Raw genomic sequence first — 20,176 nt, 5'->3', positions numbered from 1 at the left:
AAGGGTTGGGAAATTATTTATAAACAAATGGCTTAACTTGATGATTATATATATAAGCCGTACCAAATTTATCTTGTACTATCAACTACATCATTTATGACTCTTGTTTATAGCCTAATAAGCTATCCAAGAAGTTGAAGGCTTCCTTTTGAATCTCTCTAATATATTCTCGGTGTATGTTAAAGGTTAGTGATCATGGATAATAGTAGTGACATTAACCTTTTTCAGATTAACACACACTTTGAGTTTTTGTTCTTTTTGGAAAATCATCAAAATCAATGATACCCATTTAGTATGCTCGATCTCATTGACGAATCCCATACTTATGACCTTTTGAAGCTCATCTCTTTCACTTATATTTCACCATCTATCCATACTTAGGATTCATTAAGTAAAGGACCTTCATATTAGTGTAGCTCTAAGTGAAGACATCTTGGAACTCCATTAATAAAGGTATTGGGTCCTTCTCTTGTTTGGGTGTGAGGTCTTTGACAATGAAGATTAGTGTGGGTTCTTCATTTTCTTTGAATTCTTTTTTTGCTGTTAAGTGCTTTTATCATGGTGGGGGATTTAGCAAAGCAATCTTGTCCTAAAGAGTCACTTTGGATTCCATACATGAAATCTCTCATATGTTTGAGAAAGGATGCAAACTATAAAATGAACATGGATTCCATCTTGTCTTACAAACCTTGGTTACCAAAACATGGATTCCATACAGTCTTACAACCTTGTTTCAAGCCTTGTGAAAAAGTGTTCATGGTTACCAAAACATGGATCCCCAATACAGTCATTAGGCTATGGATAAGTCATTTTTAATGCTCAGTAATACACATTCATAAGAGCAAGACTCAATTGCACAATGGGAGAGTATGTTGTATTATGAGAGATGTTCACTTATATATATAGCCATAAGTGTTCACACTCACTTAAACTATGGCCGGCCAAGCACTTTAGGCTCATAAGAGGCCTAATGGTATTACAATGACTACTCTCATAATATATCCATGAAGTACATCACTTAGGTCTTTATCCTAACTTGCTACCACACGATCTTGAAGTGGGAATCACCATAATACTCTGTTACACCATTACGAGCGTCCATCCAAGTTGTAGCTTTGGACACTATTGCTTCATATCTTGAATGTATGACCCTATGGTGTATCTATCATGACTCCTTGATATAAGATAATGGCGGTAGCTCTTGTTAACCCTAGAAAATGGTTAACATCCCCCCCTTCTTGATGGCAATCGCATCCTCGTGATGGCATTGAAAGACCTTGGTGTGGGGAGAATGAACAAGCTTTGTCAATGGCTTTGATGTTGAGTGACGTTCAATGGTCTTTGTTCCTCCGGAAGGAATAAGAAAAGCTAGTTAGTGAATAAAGAGGGAATTTCTAACGAGGTGGGGGGGGTGGGCTTTTTTTACAAATGATTACATTTTTATATTTGTGTGAGCCCTTTTTTTTGGAGGGGGGGCCTCAATTTGCTTTTGGCAATCATCAACAAGGTTGCATGTGAGTTTTGTTAGTGGGGACACTAAGAGATGTTAATAATAGGAGAGAAGAGAGGGAAGGATCTGAAGGAACTTAGACTTAATCATTAGAACGAGATGGTGATTCTCAGTTCCTCATTTAACTCATTGAAGCGACATTCATCATTTGAAGAAATTGGCCTTCGATGATGTCCCTTTGCATGGCAAGATTCTTGTCAATTGTCATTGAGTAGGACCTATTCCTGTCTTCTTTTCCCATGTGCTTTTTATGTTTTTATGTATATTTATTGATCTTATGAAACAGAGATACATGGAGTACAAGACTTGAGTCATAGAGAATTGCTCTATACGGAAGTAGCCACATGGCGAGGATTGAAAGAATTATGTCAACTTACGAGGCTAATATAAATATCTTCACTAAGGAAGATGATCATTGATTTATGAAGATGGTAACGTTGTTTGGAGAGGTTTGTAATTTGAAGGAAATGTCCAGGCGATGGGTTATACCATTGACCAGGCTTTTGCCCACCATGGCCCCCCCATCCAAAGATGTACCTAGAAGTTATTGATGGTGAGGCTTTGGTGCAAATGTTCTCCTATGCATGAGTATGGATAAGTACTCATGCAGCTGCGACATAAATTTAGCCAAAGGAATAGTAAAGCAATAAGCTTAACAAATATATAATGGCTATTGAAGATCGTTGGGAAAGTTTAATGTATGAGATGGCTTAATCCGTGATGAGGCTTAAATTGTGAAAGTGCAGGTTCATAAGTTGTGAGATTGTAATTCGTGAGAAAGCTAAACTCGTGAGATTACAGGTTTTTTGGCTATGAAGGAATATTCCTTGTTTGTGTGCTCGCAAGATTCTCTATCTTGTGTGTGTGCATTGTTGCAATACTAACCCTAATTCCAACATATGGGGCTAATGCTAGGTGGCAAAAACGTCTCCTTGAATTGTTGTACCATTAGATAAGGATACCCCCTATCCTGTCTACTTTTTGTTGTGGTAAGCATATAAGGATCCCCCTCTCCTTCTCCTAGTTTTTGTTGTGGTAAGCATGCCCCCTCTCCCTTCTACTTTTTGTTGTGGTAGCTAATCTGTGGGGTGAGATTAAGAGATTTATGGTAAGCAAATTTAAAACTCTGTGTAAGATTGGTTGACTTACCTTAAAGTATTTTTACTTGGATCTTAAAAACTCCATATGTAAGATTGGTTGACTTACTTCAAATTGTTTTTTGTTGGATTTTAATTCTTAATCATCACGTATCAATTCTGTCTCCTTTGTTGGAATTAGGGTTAGGGTTGCAACAATGCACACACACACACGATAGAGAAGCTTGAGAGCACACAAACTTACTAGATTAGAATGAACAAATGTGTGCTAGATACAAAAGATAAGTACACACCCCAAAATGAGTAGATAAGAGGGTGTACATACGCACGGGGGAAAAAACCTCCTACTAAAGGAAAAAGTACCCCGGTGGTCCTAAGTGTGTTCACATCAATACCATATAATGCTACAAATCCCCCCTGGAGTGATAATGTGAACATGTATAGAGTAGTATGGCCAATCAATCCTGAAAAGGCAGTAAGCCCAAAGCTTTACGAAAAGCTTTGAACTTTTCATGAGGAAGAGCCTTCGTGAATAAATCTGCCATGTTGTCATGTGTAGGCACATAGATCAAGCTGATCTCTACTGCACAGAGAGTCTTTCCCTGACAAAGTGGTAATGCACCTCAATGATCTTAGTGCGAGCATGAAACACTGGGTTTCTCGCAACTGCTAATGCGCTCTAGCTGTCAGTGAAAATCATAGTGCCACACGATTGTCCAACACCCAAATCAGCCACCATAAGAGGTCTGAGCCACACACAATCAACTGTAGCTGTAAAAGCTGCCCTGTATCGAGAGTCACTTGAGGACCCTCCTATATAATAGGGGCATGGGGCACACTCAAGGGAGGCTTAGGCTATGGTTTCTGGATGTTATCTTGAGGCTAGGTTATGTTATGTTCTCTTGTGTAGAGGATCATAACTACTCACCTACCATTTCACACTATAGCTACATGTTGCTGGATTGGAGTTATACCTCTTGATGGTATGGGACATCAAGATAAAGGTATGATGTACTTCATTATATTTCATGTGTACATCCCTCGGGCTCGGGGGTGGTCGGGTGGATGAGTTTATGCCTGATTTATGCATGTTTATGCATAACAATTATCTAGAGAGATCTTAGGGTTTTCACAGTGGTATTAGAGTAATCTCTAGTTAATTGTTGTTATTTTTTTAATTATAATTTTTGGCATTTTTTAAAGTAAATTTTAATATTTACAAAATAAAAATGTTATTTTGTTGATTTGCATGATGATTTGCATGTGGATCATCAATATGGCGGTTGGAACGTGTGTTACTACTATTTGGTGGCTAATGCGCTTGGTGTTGAGGTTTCCTTCTTTGTGCAAGCTTAGGGGGCTTTGTGATGCGCTTGGAAATCTAAGTTTTGGTATTACGTTGGTAGTACCCTTGTGCTTACAATAATCTTTTTGGTATCCATGCTTTTGCTGACTTGATGGAGTTCTTTGAGGAGCTTGCATAGGCTTTTGTGGATGGTGTTGTGGAGTACTTTTCTTTTTCCTTGGCCTCTGAGTGCTGCATTGAGGAAGAGGCTTTGATTGTCGAGGAACCCAAATTTTATTGGCACCTTCATAGATTGGGCTACAAGTAGCTAATTTTCCACACACATTTTGATACCATTAAGATACCTTGATATTGGGTATCACCCTCTTCACCAGCATCAATTACATGTTCTCGGCCTTTATGTATAAAGGTGATCATGTTAGTCTTGTAAGCCTTGCACGGATCAATACGTGTATACCAAGGCTTTCCAAGCAATACATCACAGCCATTCAAAGGCGCCACAAGAAAATCCTCATGATCCACATAGCCTTGAATGTGTATGCGCAACTTGCCAAAAATAGGCATGACCTGCACTTCTCTACCAACAAAGGCAGCCCCTGCTTCAATTTGAGGACCCATGTCCTCCATTTCAATACCCAAAGCAGCTGCCATCTGAGTGGATATGAAATTTTCAGATGCACAATCATCAAACATGAACAAAGCGGACTGATCTTTGAGCTATCCCCAAGCTTTGCATACAACCCTATCTTTGCCCTCATGCATTGTATCCCCTTGCACATCGGGAACCATATGTACCTTGGGCTTCGATACATTAGCATTTTCAGCTTTGTTCTTCTTATTTGGGCATGCTCTTGCCATGTGCTCAGTGCTGCCACAAGTAAAGCATTTGCCTTCACACATATATTTCTCCTTCTTCTCAGCACTAAGACCAAAGTTTGCCGGCTTATAAGGGCGCTTTTTAGCAAAGTTATTTTCAGCTTTTGGACCTGATTTGGCTTGGTTTTGGTCCCTTTTAGGTGGCTGTCTATCATTTTGCAGGTTTTGGACAGCCCTCTTTTTGCCTTGAAATGAGGGTTTAGCCTTATTGGATCCACTCAATTTGAGTTCCAATTTGAGTTCCAATTGCTCGCGGCAGTGGGGCGGTTGCGATTAATTGGTGTAAGGTATGACCAGGATACATTTGTAATCCCACTTTGTACACGGGTTGCAATCCCGATTGAAACCTTCTCTTCCTTTTCGCCTCGGTGACAATGGATGAATCCACATTGCGGGGGAATTCCATAAGTTTAATGCTATTTTTTCCTATTTTTAATGGTTTAAAATAAGCATTAATGGAAATTTACCAAAATACCACATATTTTATTGCCGATATTTTTGGTAGAATGGATTCCCTGAATTTCTATAATTTTTAGGAATTTTTTCTAATTTTAAAGAATTTTTTGAGCATTTTTATGGTTAAAAATATATTTCTTTAATGCATTTTTGCGGGTTTTCCGCGGATATTCTATCCATTTTCTGTCGATTTTCTGCCGAAATGCACTAGGGGCAGCATGTTGAAGCATGAAATGCTCTCCCATGTGTGTGGGACCCTCTTCGTCTCTCAAATCAAAATTTTTCTCCTATTTCTTTCCTCGCGTGTGTGAACACCCTTTTACAAGCATTCTTTTATTAATCTTTAATCATAATTAAATGATATTTATGATTAGGAAATATTAATTAAAACCTTAAGCAAACTCCTTAATAGAGAAGTTGGGAGTGAGAAGAATAGAGAAAGAGGTGAGTGGAAGAGAGGAGAGAGGAGAGGGCTCCTCCCTCTCCATCTATCTCACATCGCAACACCGGGGGGCGGGGGGGCTGTGCGCTGGGCGGAAATCGCCGCTCCCCAAAAATCATTTTTTAAAGGTTTTTAAAGTTAAAAGGTTTTTATTTTTAGATTTTTAAAATATATTAAAAAAGGGTTTTTTAAATTCTAAAAAAACTTTTCAAAGCTTGTGAAAAAGCTTAAAAAACAAAGGAGAAAATATGAAATTTTGAGAAAAAAAATCTCTGAAATTTTCTGATTTTTTCTTCTTGAAACCTTTTGGCTTTCTGCATTCCCGGGAAACCTTTTGGCTTTTCAAATTCCGGAAAATCTTTTGACCTTTCGGATTCCGGAAACTTTTGACTTTTCACATTCCGATTTTTTTATCTTTTCATTTTCCCAAAACTGTTGGCTTTCCGTATTCCAAAAAAAACGTTGGAATTCTGAAATTTTTTGACCGTTCGTATTCTAAATGTGTTCGAGGTTAATTAAAAATTTCAAAAAAATCTCTCAATTATTGGAAAAATAGACAAAGGTTATTTCAAATTTCAGGAAAATGTGGGGTTGGTGTTTGGCATGTGGTGTGTCCATTCGGGTGCCCGTGACCATTTAAATTCCTTTAAAAATATATTTTTTGACCCAAAAATTTAAAAAATCCATTAGAATTATAAATTTTCATTGGATTTGAGAATTGTCGGGCGGAATCGGAAATTTCGTGAACGATGGGATTCTCATAAAAAATTAGAAATATTCTAGAAATTATTTTTAGAAATCTTAGAAATTGGTATTTTTAAAATATCAATGGTATTTTGGCAAATCTAATTGCTTTTTTTTAAAGAAAAATATAGGTTTGGTGAAATTCAAAATTATCGTATTTTGAGACCCTATAAAATTAGAAAAATTTAGGAAAAAATCATGATAATTCTTTTTCTCAAGAATTTAATATTTTCGAGGGTTATTTAATGTTGAAGTATGTTTTCTCATGTTGACATTAGATAGATGTGGGTTATTCGCATATTATTAATACGATTATACCTCGTATTAGTAGATATTTTTGTTTGAATTAATTCTGAATGATGTTTTCATGATTTTTTACCATTGTTTAGCCATTCTTTTTGGACATGTTGCATACTTTCTTCAATGATGGCTAGAATTTGCGTTCAAAGTGTGTTTCACCTTTGACACTTTTCCATGATAATTTATTTTACACTTGTTTAAGTGTGTTCTATGCTTAATTTCTTAAGCCTAAGATAAATTCTATTATGGGTTAGTTGATTGGTTTGTTTTGGTGGATTTTATTGGATGTTTCCAAGTTTTATATGGACTCATCATGTTTTGCCTAGATCACTTGTATCTAGGGTCTTTTAATGAGTGTTACACACGTGTTTCACTTGCTTACTTTGGAGTTTTGCTTGAACGACACCACGTTCATATACTCCAAATTGATGAGTTGGCCACCAATTTTAATGCTTCTTTTGGCATGATTAATGACCATTAGATGACATACATTGATTGTTATGATCAACTATGGTTTTCATGGATTTGAGAAGCTTCTATGATTTTATCCATGGTTTTATAAGGATCTTTTGATCATTTGGATAATTTCATGTGCTTTGAAGGTAGCATTTGCCTTCGTTTTTTGCACATAATTTTGGAGTATATTTCGTGTACTCTTATACATATTCCAACTTGGATACCTAGTTGCTTATGTATCTAGGTGAGTTATTTTTTTACCCTAGCTTTAGTGTGTTTATTGTTGGGTAGTTATCATTAGAAAGGCGCCAATAATTCAAAATTCTTTTCTAATGATGTACTTAGAAAGAGTTATTCCTTGATGTGGTCTCAGGATTATAGAGACATGTTTTAGTATGTGAAAGTCTGGGATAAAGCCATCTTATTCCTTTTATATAGGATTTTATTCATATTTCCTAGACTGCATATTAGGGAGTTTCAAATTGGTAAGGTATGTATGGGTGGTATCATGGTGGTATGGGATTCTAGAGATCCCTTACATATATTATCTTATGGGATAATTTGGGCTCAAGATTGTTGCTTTGCTTACATCACTTAGCATGTTGACCTCAATATTTAAAGACAATCTCATTTTCTAAATTCAGTTAAAGTTATTGTGTGGGCATTCTCTAGATAAACTTCTTTTATCTATAGCCTGCATGTATTGATGAGTGTAATCTCGTTGGCATTTTCACTTGTTGAAATCTCTTTCTTTAGAGTTCAATGAGTTTATCTTGTTGTGTTCGGATTAAGAAAATTTAGATTTTTCCTTTGTTGGCATTTCTTTCTCTAGTTTCGTACTTTAGGTGATTTATACAATCAACCTGATGGTTTACAGATGGACATATGTGACTCATCGAGACGTTGATGACTGCCCAGGTGGCGGGGGACCCGACCCCGACAACAGGCTTTGAGAATAACTGTATTCCACATATGATCCAAAGCTTACAGAATATGACCTCGCAGGCAAGGTCGAGGTTCCCACCGCTTTGTTCAACCAACAGTCAAGACTGACAATCTGGTCGACTAGTGTACGGTCGTATACGGACAGTACAAGAGTGGGATGTCTAGCAGAATATGAAAGTGGCATATCCAATGTAATCCAGGACGATGTCTATTTATCAGAGCCCATTTCAAGAAGCTGAACATTCCTCTCGTGCGATCTATACCATGGGAATAGAAATGGGTTATACTGTCCATCTTATCGTGTCCCAAGCACTTTCTCTCTCTATGTTGTTGATATGGGTAACTCGGGACGCCGATAATTCCATCAGCAGATGTGGGTACGTCGGGTTGTCGATGGATACCTGGTTCTTGCTGTTATAATGCTATGTTTTCCTACTTTATTCCGAATGGTTTACAACGAGGAAATGACTTTGAGTATGAATTCCTACGATCATTCGCATTCTGATGGGCAAACAGAGCGTATGAATCAGATTGTAGAGGATATGCTTCATGCATATGTCTCTGGAAAAGCATCAAATTGGGTAAAATATCTTCCAATTATGGAATTTGCCTATAACAGTTTTAAACATATGGCTATTGGTTTTAGTCCGTTTATGCTTATGTATGGGTATCAACCCAAGGCACCTATTGATGTCGGTCTTAAGGACATCGAGCTTAATGCATCGAGGGATTTCTTGCGTGATATGCAGAAAATGCTGGACCGAAGCTCGGGATTCTATCAGGAGTGCTCAAGATAGGGCACGATTCTATGCTGATAGAGGACGCTCAATTTAGTCTTTTGAACCAGGAGCGTTGGTTTATTTAAAAGTTCCTAAAGATTTTCAAACTTTGTCAAAAGGAAAATGCTCGAATTTATCTCCTAGATATTGTAGTCCATTTTGATTTATACATTGGACTGGCACGGTTGCGTATGAACTTAAACTACCTCCACATGTTAGAGTTCATCCAGTCTTTCATATCAATAGATTGAAAGGGAAACTGGGAGGTGAGGATAACATAGTTACTCCTAAAGAACTAGTTGAAGTCGAAGAATTATCCTATGTTCCACATGAACCTGATAAGGTACTTGAATTCAGGGAAAGAAAACTTTGTAGTTGACTAATCCTTGAGGTTAAAATTAGGTGGAAAGATAGGGAAATAGATGATTCGACTTGGGAGCCCGTTGAGATTGTTCAGCGCAGTTCTCCTTCTTTTCATTGCAAGAGTGCAATGTTTTGAGAGAGGGGAAGTATGTTATATGCACATTATGTGTGCATATACTAGGAGGCTAACCCACATTAGGCTTGTGAGCATGGGAGCATGGGAACAAGCTCTAGTGGAGCATGGGTTAAGAGACTAACCTTAAGGGTTAAGGTTAGGGTTAGGCATCCAAGGGTCACACATGGGAGATGAAGAGTCAGGAGTCACTTGAGGGTCCTCCTATATAATAGGGGCATGGGGCACACTCAAGGGAGGCTTAGGCTATAGTCTCTTAATGTTATCTTGAGGCTAGGTTATGTTATATTCTCTTGTGTAGAGGATCATAACCTACCATTTCACACTATAGCTACATGTTAGATTGGAGTTATACAGTCTCTTGATGGTATGAGACATCAAGGTAAAGGTATGATGTACTGCATTATAATTCATGTGTGCATCCCTTGGGCTCGGGGGTGGTTAGGTGGATGAGTTTATGCCTGATTTATGCATGTTTATGCATAACAATTATCTAGAGAGATCTTAGGGTTTTAACACTAAAGCACATAAAAACCTATGACTTCTGCTTTAATGGATACACCTAGCTATATTTGGAGTAATCATCAATAAAAGTGAAAAAGTAGAGATATCCCCCAATAGATGGTGTCCTCACAGGACCACATACATCACTATGTATAAGCTGTAATTTCTTAACAGCTCTCATAGATTCATCCTTTGGAAATGATGTCCAATACATTTTACCAAGAATACACCTCTCACATACATGTCTAGTAGGGGTCTCAAGAGTTGGCAACTCAAACACCATATCATATCTTTGAAGGCGTAACAAACTACCATAATTTAGATGGCCAAATCGTACATGCCATAATTCTACATCACTCATAGCACGAGTCGTCGAGACTGAGCAAGCATCATGCTACAACTTCTCAAATACATCCATCTTGTATAGGCCATGAAACAAGGTACCTGAGGTAATAATAGAATAACCATCATTTCTATCCTGAACTATATATTTGTCATCCACAAATCTCACCATCAAGCATGACAAGGTGAAGGCTGAAACTGACAACAAGTTCTTCTTAATACCTGGCACATATAAAACTTTCGAAGGAGTAAATGCGCCCCCATTTGCAGCAGTGAGCACAACTCTACAAACTCCTTTTATAGGATAAGCGGAACCATTTGCACATGTGACGGTTCCTGCACTTGGGACAGATTCCATAGATGAGAACAAACCTATTTGTAAAGTAATGTGCTTACTAGCACCATTGTCAAAGTACCAAGCATCTGATTCTCCCACTGACATGCATACATCATGAATAGAAGGGTCATAACTGCAATGTACAGTCCATGCCCAATCATCTTGAGCAAAACTTGCAAATTCCTTCTTCTGTGCACTGGGTGTAGATGCATCAGCCAGCCATGCCCGATTCTGTCTTTTTCTCCTTCTCTAGCCTTTTCTTGTACTCATGTATATAGTGCCCTGGTTTCCTACAATAGTGACACTTGCCCTTCTTTTTAGGCTTATCACCTTCTTTCTCTACATCCTTACCTGAGGGATTCTGATTTTGGCTTATAGCCACCATGCGAAGAAGCTTTACCTTTTCCTTTCTGATTGGCAACAAAAGCTTGGTCACCAACTTGCATATTAGATCTGTTTTGCCTAGACTGCTCTTCTTGCAAGAGTACTGAAACTAGCTCATCAAATGTAAGGGCATTTAGATTTCCCTTCATCATGAGTCTAAGGGTAGAGGCAAAACTTTGATAAGAATTGATAAGAATCCAGCAATGCATTGAGAACTATGGGCACCAATGTACTATCAAGATGTATCTCATCCACACTAGCAAGTTGCTCCTTAAAATCTTTGATCTTGGTCAAGAAGTTGTCCATTGAGTCTCCCTCATTCATGTGCTCATGCTCCAACTGTTTGTATAGATATGCAACACGTGCTTATTGCGCACCTGGTATAATGCAGGCAAGTGCATCCCATGCCTATTTTGAAGTCTTACATGACCGAATTTGAAGAATAATGCTTCGCTTCACAGAAAGTACAAGCAATGCATGTGCCTGTGCATCTCTTCCATCCCATCTCGTTTGAGCAGCAGTGGGAGGTACTGGTGGTGTATGTGGAAGAGCAATATATGTGTATCAGATTCCACTTTAAATGTATCTGCAGTACCTCGTTGCACTGGTAGTAGTGAAACAATACGAGTTTCATTACCACTGACCACATTCCAAAGGCCTTTAGCAACCAATACATGCCTCAGCATATAGGTCCACAATGAGTAGTTAGTCCCATCAAGTTTGTCCTCAGCAGACAACATGTTGAATATATCACTACTGCCAGCCATGATTTTCTAGCAAATGCAAAATCTTTCAACACACTGCAAGTACTCAGTATTCATTGAATGCAACATTGGATGGTTGCCAATTGGCTGAATCACCTGTAATGTGTATGAAAAATAACACAAAGTAGAGTATAGAGTGTTACTGGCAAAAGTATGATGGTCGATGTTGTTGAAGACACTGTAGATGCTGCTGCACACCAAATCTTTTTCGCTACACAGCCCAAACACCAAAAATCCAGCAGAACAAATCCAAAAGGATGCCTCTCCAGAACGTCTACAGAAACCTTGCGGTGCCCAAAATGCACCGCGGACCTCGAAAATTTCTATATACTTTGTATATAACACACTACAGTATACACCTTCTTCTCCTGAGAGGGTATCTCAATCGGAGACAAAAAAATAGGGTCGTGAGGAGGGAGGCAGAGTACTAGATCAAGTGTCAAGGAAGCTAGCTCTGATACCAATTGTTGGAATTAGGGTTAGGGTTGCAACAATGCACACACACAAGATAGAGAAGCTTGAGAGCACACAAACTCACTAGATTAGAATGAACAAATGTGTGCCAGATACAAAAGATAAGTACACCCCAAAATGAGTAGATAAGAGGGTGTATATATGCACGGGGGAAAAAACCTCCTAGAAAAGTGCCCCGGCGGTCCTAAGTGTGTTCACACACATCACTACCATATAATGCTACATCCTTAAATGTAAGCTTTTTGGTCTTTAATTTTTCATTTACCTTTTTAATTTCCATCATTGTGGTAAAGTTCATATGGTGAGAATTACGAAAGCAAACTATAATCATCGTATATTTATAACAAAAGTGAAAACAAAATACCATTTTAAAAATGGAAATATATATTATATTTTAAGAAAAATTATTAAAAAATTCTAGAAAGTACCAATGACTTTCAAAATTGAAGGTTTTTTGATTTGCTACAAAATTTTTTTTGTGAACACTCAGATGTGGGGCTAGTAAGCCAAATTTAGGTTTGTTTGTAAAAAGCTGCCCCCCACAAAAAAGGGATTCAATTAAAGAAACGAACTTCCTCGCAAAAGAAAGTCTCGGCTAATTGGCTTATCCTAAAGGATGGTTGATCATTGTAAGCATCCATGGTGTGAGAAAAATCTAATTTTTACTTTTTTATTATTATTTGGAAATGATGTCGTCTTTTTCAAAGGAAAGCAATAATTATATTAATATATTTATATAAAATATACTAAGTGGAAGTTAAAAAATAAATTATAGAAAGCAAATAAATATGCGCCCACAATAAATTTTTTGCTTGTTTTTTAATTTATTAATAACATGCGCTCACCCACGACCACCATAATATTGGAGCCATTGGGGACACGTGTCTACGCATGCCAGTTTATCTCTTTGCTCATGTTTTGCATACTTTTCTCTTTCTTTGCTCGTCTTCCCTTTGAATGGACTGGGCCTTAAGTTGATGCGATCCTTCTGCAACAAAAGTAGCTTCGTTTTGGAATGGGATGTTGCCCGCATGGTCATGGTTGACGGTTTTGCCTTGTTCTCTGTTCATTGGTTGGCGTTCGTTGCTTCGTTGGCATGTCAATTGTCATCATCGCTTGTGGTTTCTTCGGGAAGCGCATGCATGTATATTCAGCTTCTGCACATCTTCCGTTTTCATGATCCTGTGTTGTGGACATTTATGGCAAGTTATGGGTTGCTACACTATTTAATCATGGTTTGTCTTCTGTTGTTCGTGTATCCTCCCGTGTGCCTTTTGTCTTTCCTGTTCTCTGCAATCTTCAACATGCAACCTCTGCAACCTCACCACTCACAAGCAGCATCACAAGCAGCCCGGTACTCTGCCTCTGTCAATGGTGACATTAAACTCTCATGTTGGGAACCTCTAGAGGAATTCATAAGAATGGAATGTCTGAAAGGTCTTTTTGCATTAGAAAAAGGTGGCAGGCTAAATCACTTGCATTTTCAAATGGTGGTTAGTTTGATGGCTCCATCTCTAATAATCAGTATAGGCAAGACTATTAAGAGATGGGACTTTATCAAACCACAAGGAGGTATTGTGATGTGCAGAGGGCTTAGACGGGATCAAAATGCACACATTAGAGGGGATGGTTGGATATTGAGTGAAAGATTTGTATAAACCGCATTTTAAATTCTTCTCACACAATATCTCTACTGAGGAGATAACATGAGGAAGACAACTGTATGCTTTGGGCAAGCAGACTTGAAGAACAAAGTGTGCTTCTCCCAAGTGAATCCTTTTGAGAGAGCCTATGTCTATATGGAGAATTACATAGCCAACAAAATTGGTTCTTTACTGCAGAGCACGTTGCTGAAGATGATGAGAACAGTGAAAGATTACCCGCGTCGGCATCATGGATCATACCCAAAACCGGTTCCAGTATGAGCATACGAAGGTCAACTGCCATGTGGAAAGTAATGAAGCTTCCACACCTTACCCACCACTACTTGGACATTGAAGAAATATTCTTCTCAGACGCACCTGCAGTGAGATATTTTAATCCAATTCACGCAGAACCTCCCGCAAAAGAAAAAGATAATGACATTGAAAATAATGATGAAGAAGAGGAACTGAATGACAACGATGACAAAGAGCCAGGGAGTCGAGGAAATTCCATCCTCATTGATGACGAGATGGAGGAGACCAACCACAGCAAAACTACAGCAAATCGTACTTGTCTGTATGGGAAAGAATTCAAAAATTTTAAAAATCAATAGTGGATGGTGATGAGTTCGTTCCTCTCTCACCAGAAGTTTGTAAGTATGTCGGTCTTAAAGAGGAAGACGCTTGCTTCCTTAGGTTCCTTCTGGGTTCATGTTTTGGTTCATTTTTTTGCAAAGTCACTGCCTTGTTGCCTTTTGCATATATAATAAAGGCTTTGTTCTTTGCTGATTTCACGAAAATGAGTTATCTCATTATCCATTCCACATGAACTTTACATTGGTAAGGTCGTCTTAATATTTTCCGAAAAATAAGTTTATCTCTAAGGTTTGAAACCGTAGTGTTGTAACCGACAAAAAAATATGCACCCACGAATAATTAATATGCTTAGAGTGAAGATATATATGCACGCACGAAAAAATAATAATTAAAAGCTAAAGCTAATGTCTTGGATGCCGTCTGCAAGCAGCAAAGCACACAAAACTTGCTTTCATCGCGTCTTTTTTTTTTACATTCTTCGTTCGTTTTCTTCATCACCTCGTTGCGTCTCTGTTTGTATGTTGGTGTTCTGATCTCCATCGCGATGGCCACACCAGGTACTGCTCCCCTTCTGTGCTTTTTTTCGCTTGATCTGCCATTGCAATTCTCTGCTTTATGGTTGCGGCATATCTGTCTGCGAAACGGGACTCTGCAGGCCAGGGTTTCCGTCGCGCCATGCTTTCCACGTCTAGATGACGAGGTGGGAATCAGGGTCTTTCTCCTCTTCTGTTCTGTGCAGAGTTAGGGTTTCTTAATTTTTCACAGTCAGGTCATATGGAAATCATAGTTCTGCGCGCGCTAGGTTTTTTTTTCTGTTCTGCTATGTAGGGATTTTTCTCCATGTGCACAAGGCATCCCGTATCTGATGTCTTTAAATATGTAAGGGTTTGGTTTTTCTTGTTACAAAATTTGACAATAATGACGCAGGTGGTTCTGCACCTCCGAAACCCTGGGAGAGAGCCCCCAGCACTTCAGGCCCTTCGCCTTTCAGGCCAGCTTCCGGAGGCAGTAATACTACTGCAGTTGTAGAATCTGCAGGTGTCGCCCAGCCCGGAGACAAAACCCTGAACACAAATGTTGCACCTCTCAATAGAACAATCAGTGGCAGACAGATGCCTCCCCGGCCTTGGGAGAGTAACACCCCCAATAACTATGGAGGTATGTGGTTTCTATAGGTTGGTATCGCAAAGCAAGAGCAAAGAATATGCATTGCAATTTTGTTAACAAGGAAATATAAGTATTTGTTGTTAGAACGGTGAAAAGCAGTTACTGGGCCGCCCATGGAAGATGGGGGCTTTGGATGGGGCACTCTTGCCTTTCCAGCAAGCCTCGACAAGATTGACCCATGAGCAGTTGTGATGGGTCCCTGGACCCCCCATGGGCATGTCCTTTGTGTATAATCCTGAATATAAAGCTTAAAGCAAATATCTTTTCCGCTAAAGATGCAAGCGATTCTATTTGGAAATGCAGGTTATAATTCCATGGCAAACTACAGTCAGTATTCTGGTGGTGTTGGAACAAACTCTTACGGAATGAATTCTAATTATGGCGGCAACTATGGAAACCTTTACAGAGGAGGATATGGATCAGGAGGGGCTTACGGTGGTGGGATGTATGGAGGATATGGGCTTGGGAACTCATATGGTGGTGGTTATGGTGGGGGTATGTACGGAGGTGGTTATGGTATGGGTATGGGTATGGGTACGGGTACGGGCATGGGCATGGGCATGGGCATGGGCGGTCCAGGTTCATTGGAGGGCGATCCAAACAACCCTTTTGGAGGAAGTCCTCCAGTAGGCCCGCCCTCCTTTTGGCAATCCATGCTTAAAGTGGTATGTGCTCTAGTTACCTTAAAAAAAATAAAAATAAAAATTAGAGCAAGATTTTGGACCTTACTCTTTGATATGCATGATTGTAGATGTATGGAGTGGTCACTTTCTTTGGTCGCATTTCTATTCTTGTTGATCAAAACACTCAAGCTTTTCACTTCTTCATAACAGCCTTGCTTCAGGTGTGTTTATAAAATTCTACCATTGTTATCATCATCAATCAGTAACTTTAGCAGTCAGATATAGGTAGTGTTTTTTCAATTGTGGACGCGCTTTGAGTATAGATGATGGTTTTGTTTGGATTGAGCTGACAGTCTTGCTCTTAATGCCAGCTGTTTGATCGAACTGGAATGCTGTATGGGGAGCTTGCAAGGTTTGTGCTGCGTTTGCTTGGGATACGGACCAGGCCAAAGCCTCAGCCTAAGGCACAAGGTTTGACCTTGCCAAATCACGAGAAACCAGCTAGCTTTTGCATCGAGGAGCCCAAGGAAGCTGGAGGTGCATGGGATAATGTATGGTCAGATGAGGGTGTCAAAAGGTCTGGCTAGATAGAGCCTACTGAAGAATCAGTCTCAATTGTTATTCTCTTTCAACCAGAGCTTTGCAGTGCCAGCACAACTTCACCATTCAACGGGTTGATGTATATAGATGCTCTCAGCTGTGCTGGACTTAGATAGTCCTGCAGAGCTGATGCTTTGTAAGTCATCTTTTCACGCTACTTTTGTATCGTGTGTCTAGATGCCAAGTTTGTATGAGTGTTGGGTTGCTGGAAATAAAAAAATTGGCTTTATTATTCTATTCTGGCGCATTGTTGGATGGTCATGGTGAATTGTCAAAATAAGGTAGTTGCGTCTGGCTATCTTTGCCGGTGTGTATTAATGAACTGTCAATCTAGTTTCGATAGTACTCATCCAAGGGCTAAATTCTGACATTATGTAGTGTATAGTGGGTTTGAATGGGTTATAGCTTGCACCATGCACATCCTTTTGAAAGCCAAGAGCAACTACCACTAGTATTCTGTGAAGCTATTGACATAGGATTAGGAACTTTTGGTTGAACGAGTTTTGAGCTGGGTATGAGAGCCATGCAGTTGAGGTCCTGAGTTGTTTGTGTACTTTCCTTTGTGGTCTTGAATTTGTGGATCCCATCTACACGATCTTTTAATCGGGCTCATAAAATGAGCCTCTGGTTCATTATTATCAGCATTAGAGAGTTGGCATGTGTTGTTGGAGTTTCTCTTTCAGCATGGGTTGATAGAGATGGTCATACAGGATCCCTCACAATGGTGACCAAGCGTGACTAATGAATTTTGACCAGATTTAAGCAGTTGAACCATTGTAGACAAGTGTTGACTTGTTTTGGCAAGTGAGGATATGCAACGGCCTCTCTTCGACACAACTGTGAACATGTTTAATGACCTTTTGGATGACATTTTTGGGTTGGAAAAGTGCTGGCCGACTAGCATATGACCAGCACATCAGTATTTATAGGTAATTCAAAGGCAAACTAGCAGAAGAGGAACCATTCAAAGGCTGATGAGTAGAAGAGGAGCAAGAGTCTGCAATGCCTGATTCCTTTGGTAGGAGACAGGGCTACTCATATCTTCATCATCCAGATTCAACAGGTCACATTTTATATGCATGTAGCTAGTCTTGAACAGCATGCACAATTCATATCCAAAGTTAAGATACGAGATTTCATTGTATATATTATCGTTTTTTGGCAGTATACAATAGTTTAGGTCTCTCCAGTCTTCTCTATTGTGTATTTGCAGAATTGATTAGCGTGAAGTTTCTTTATATGCTAGGTGTTAAGCATGATCAACTTACATAGCCATGTAACATTAGTATTAGAGAATCTAGGTGTCATGTGCATCCTGCACTTGGATGCCACGTGGCCATATCTGTACAGCAAGTGCAAGTCAGAGAGTGTTAACTGGCCCTCTGTGAGCCCCTGTCTGGGACAAGTCAGCTAGGGATCCACTGCAGAGGGTCATGGTCAGGTGTGCATGTCCTGCACGTTTGTCACCCTTTGGAATGATGTAGATGTGTACCGGACATGTATTAGGCTTCGAGCCGGATGCACGGCCACCAAGGTTAGGTTAGGAGATGGACTTTGTAAGAGTGTCTGAAGGATAGTGACGGAAGGGTTGTCCAAGAGACACCTAGGCCTTAGGCCACCCCTTAGGCACTTGCATAAAACATTTTCACAGCCTTATGAACAGATTGACCAGCATATGAGGGCTTATATAAGGGATGGGCAGTAATTGGGGGAAATCATCTTATACATTGGCAAGTGCTGAGGTCCAAGGGCTATAGACAAGCCAAGAAGGGGCCAAGCAAGGTGGAAAGTGTAGATCAAAGGGACAGACTCCAGGTTGAAGGTTATCTCAGCCAAGGGAAGCTGTCCAAGTCAATTCATTTTGGGCTATTTACAGCCAGAATTCTGTCATTCTACTCATTCAATAAAGCAAATACACCATACGTGGTGGGGGCCCTTCAGAGGGTATTTGGGACCCAATACTCTATTTGTCTTGTCTCTCTCTCTCTCTCTCTCTCTCTCTCTCTCTCTCTCTCTTTCTCTCTCTCCACTCTTATCTTCTCTACATGTGCTATTTATCGTCAAGAACCAAGGGCTGAAAGTATTTATCAAAGTATAATTCTCATTTGTAAGCTTCCACATGCTATAGTGGTATCAGAGCTGTGTCTTTTGGTGAAGAAATTCAGCCAAGTAAAAAGGTTTTTTTTTTTTGGTTTTTTGTTTTTTTTGGGGGCTTGTGTGGTTGGTTTATAGATACCGGTAGCACTCCCCATTCTGGTGTAACTTCGAGTGGCTACCCCATTCCTGTGTGACTCTTATCCCTCGAAGGACGATAGGTTTTTAGCCTCGGAAGCGATCGGAAAGGTCTCCCATACACATAGTGGATGGTTTATTTTGCGGTCAGGGAAAAACTTGACCACTCCCACTAGGCAAACTTTGACGATGAGAGAGAATACTAGAGCTAGAAAGAGACTATCACTTGTACAACGAACAGCGTCATGAAGCCATGTTTCTAGTGGGGATATGCAAGTAATGATCCATAATTTTATGCTTCTCATTAGGCAATAGGGGGAACAATTGCTTGAGCAAAAAACCATGATTTTGGCCCTGGAGAAGCGGTTACCTCCTCCAGATTCCTCTAAACCCACCCCTCCTCCCCTCTTTGCGGCCAGTTGTCACCCAGATCCCTTCCTAGATATCTACCTTAGCTAACTCCATCGTGGTGTTAACGCAGTAGTCCTGTGCTTTACATGAATTGCAGGTACGAGATTTTTAGCTTCGGACACATGCAGCAGCTCGCGCGGCGGCACATGAGGAATCAAGAAGACATCGGGAACACGAGTGTCCTTGCATCTCTCGACGCAAGGGCAGTATTGACGACTTCCTCGACTCATTTGAACAAGATACTAGATATGGTCTAGGAGCTCAGTACGGCAGGCCCTCCCTCAGGCTAACTTCTGGTGCTTGGGCGGTGACTTTAACATGATTGAGGCAGCAGAGGACAGGCTCGGAGGTGGCACAACCATAGTTTTAGGAGCAGAGTACTTAGCCTAGGATGAAGTGGTACAAGATGTTGAATGAAGAGGCTATGCTATATATAGTAAGGGGGGCTGTTGGTCAGCCTAGCAAAAGGGTAGTCGGCTAGCAACAAGACCTAAAAAAACATAAATTAAACCTAATAAATCCAGAAAAATTTTTGTTTTTAGGGCTGGATAAAATGCCATTTTCACACACCCCCTCTTAGGCCAAAAAAGGGAACCATGAGAGAAGATGACGTCCCACAATGACACACTGGCAAAAGGAATGTATCCCCCTCTTGAAGCAAAGTCTGATAAAGTCAAAGAGAGAGATCGTG

General features: G+C 39.8%; 1 protein-coding gene across 1 annotated transcript; it reads left to right on the top strand.

The window, feature by feature from the left end:
- Window positions 1-14,857: 14,857 nt before the first annotated feature.
- On the top strand, window positions 14,858-17,079 carry LOC147603619 (peroxisomal membrane protein 13-like). The gene is made up of 5 exons (XM_086796222.1): window positions 14,858-15,009; window positions 15,380-15,610; window positions 15,923-16,284; window positions 16,371-16,463; window positions 16,614-17,079. The coding sequence occupies exons 1-5, from the start codon at window positions 14,997-14,999 to the stop codon at window positions 16,827-16,829; spliced, it is 915 nt and encodes a 304-aa protein (XP_086652348.1). The 5' UTR covers window positions 14,858-14,996; the 3' UTR covers window positions 16,830-17,079.
- Window positions 17,080-20,176: the final 3,097 nt, after the last annotated feature.

This window comes from Cibotium barometz, chromosome 63 (assembly GCF_041138505.1).
Source record: "Cibotium barometz isolate CiBa-2024 chromosome 63, ASM4113850v1, whole genome shotgun sequence".
In the NCBI taxonomy this organism is placed as follows: Eukaryota; Viridiplantae; Streptophyta; class Polypodiopsida; order Cyatheales; family Cibotiaceae; genus Cibotium; species Cibotium barometz.
The sequence above is the reverse complement of the archived record's forward strand: the minus strand, read 5'-3'. Positions and strand labels throughout refer to the sequence as shown.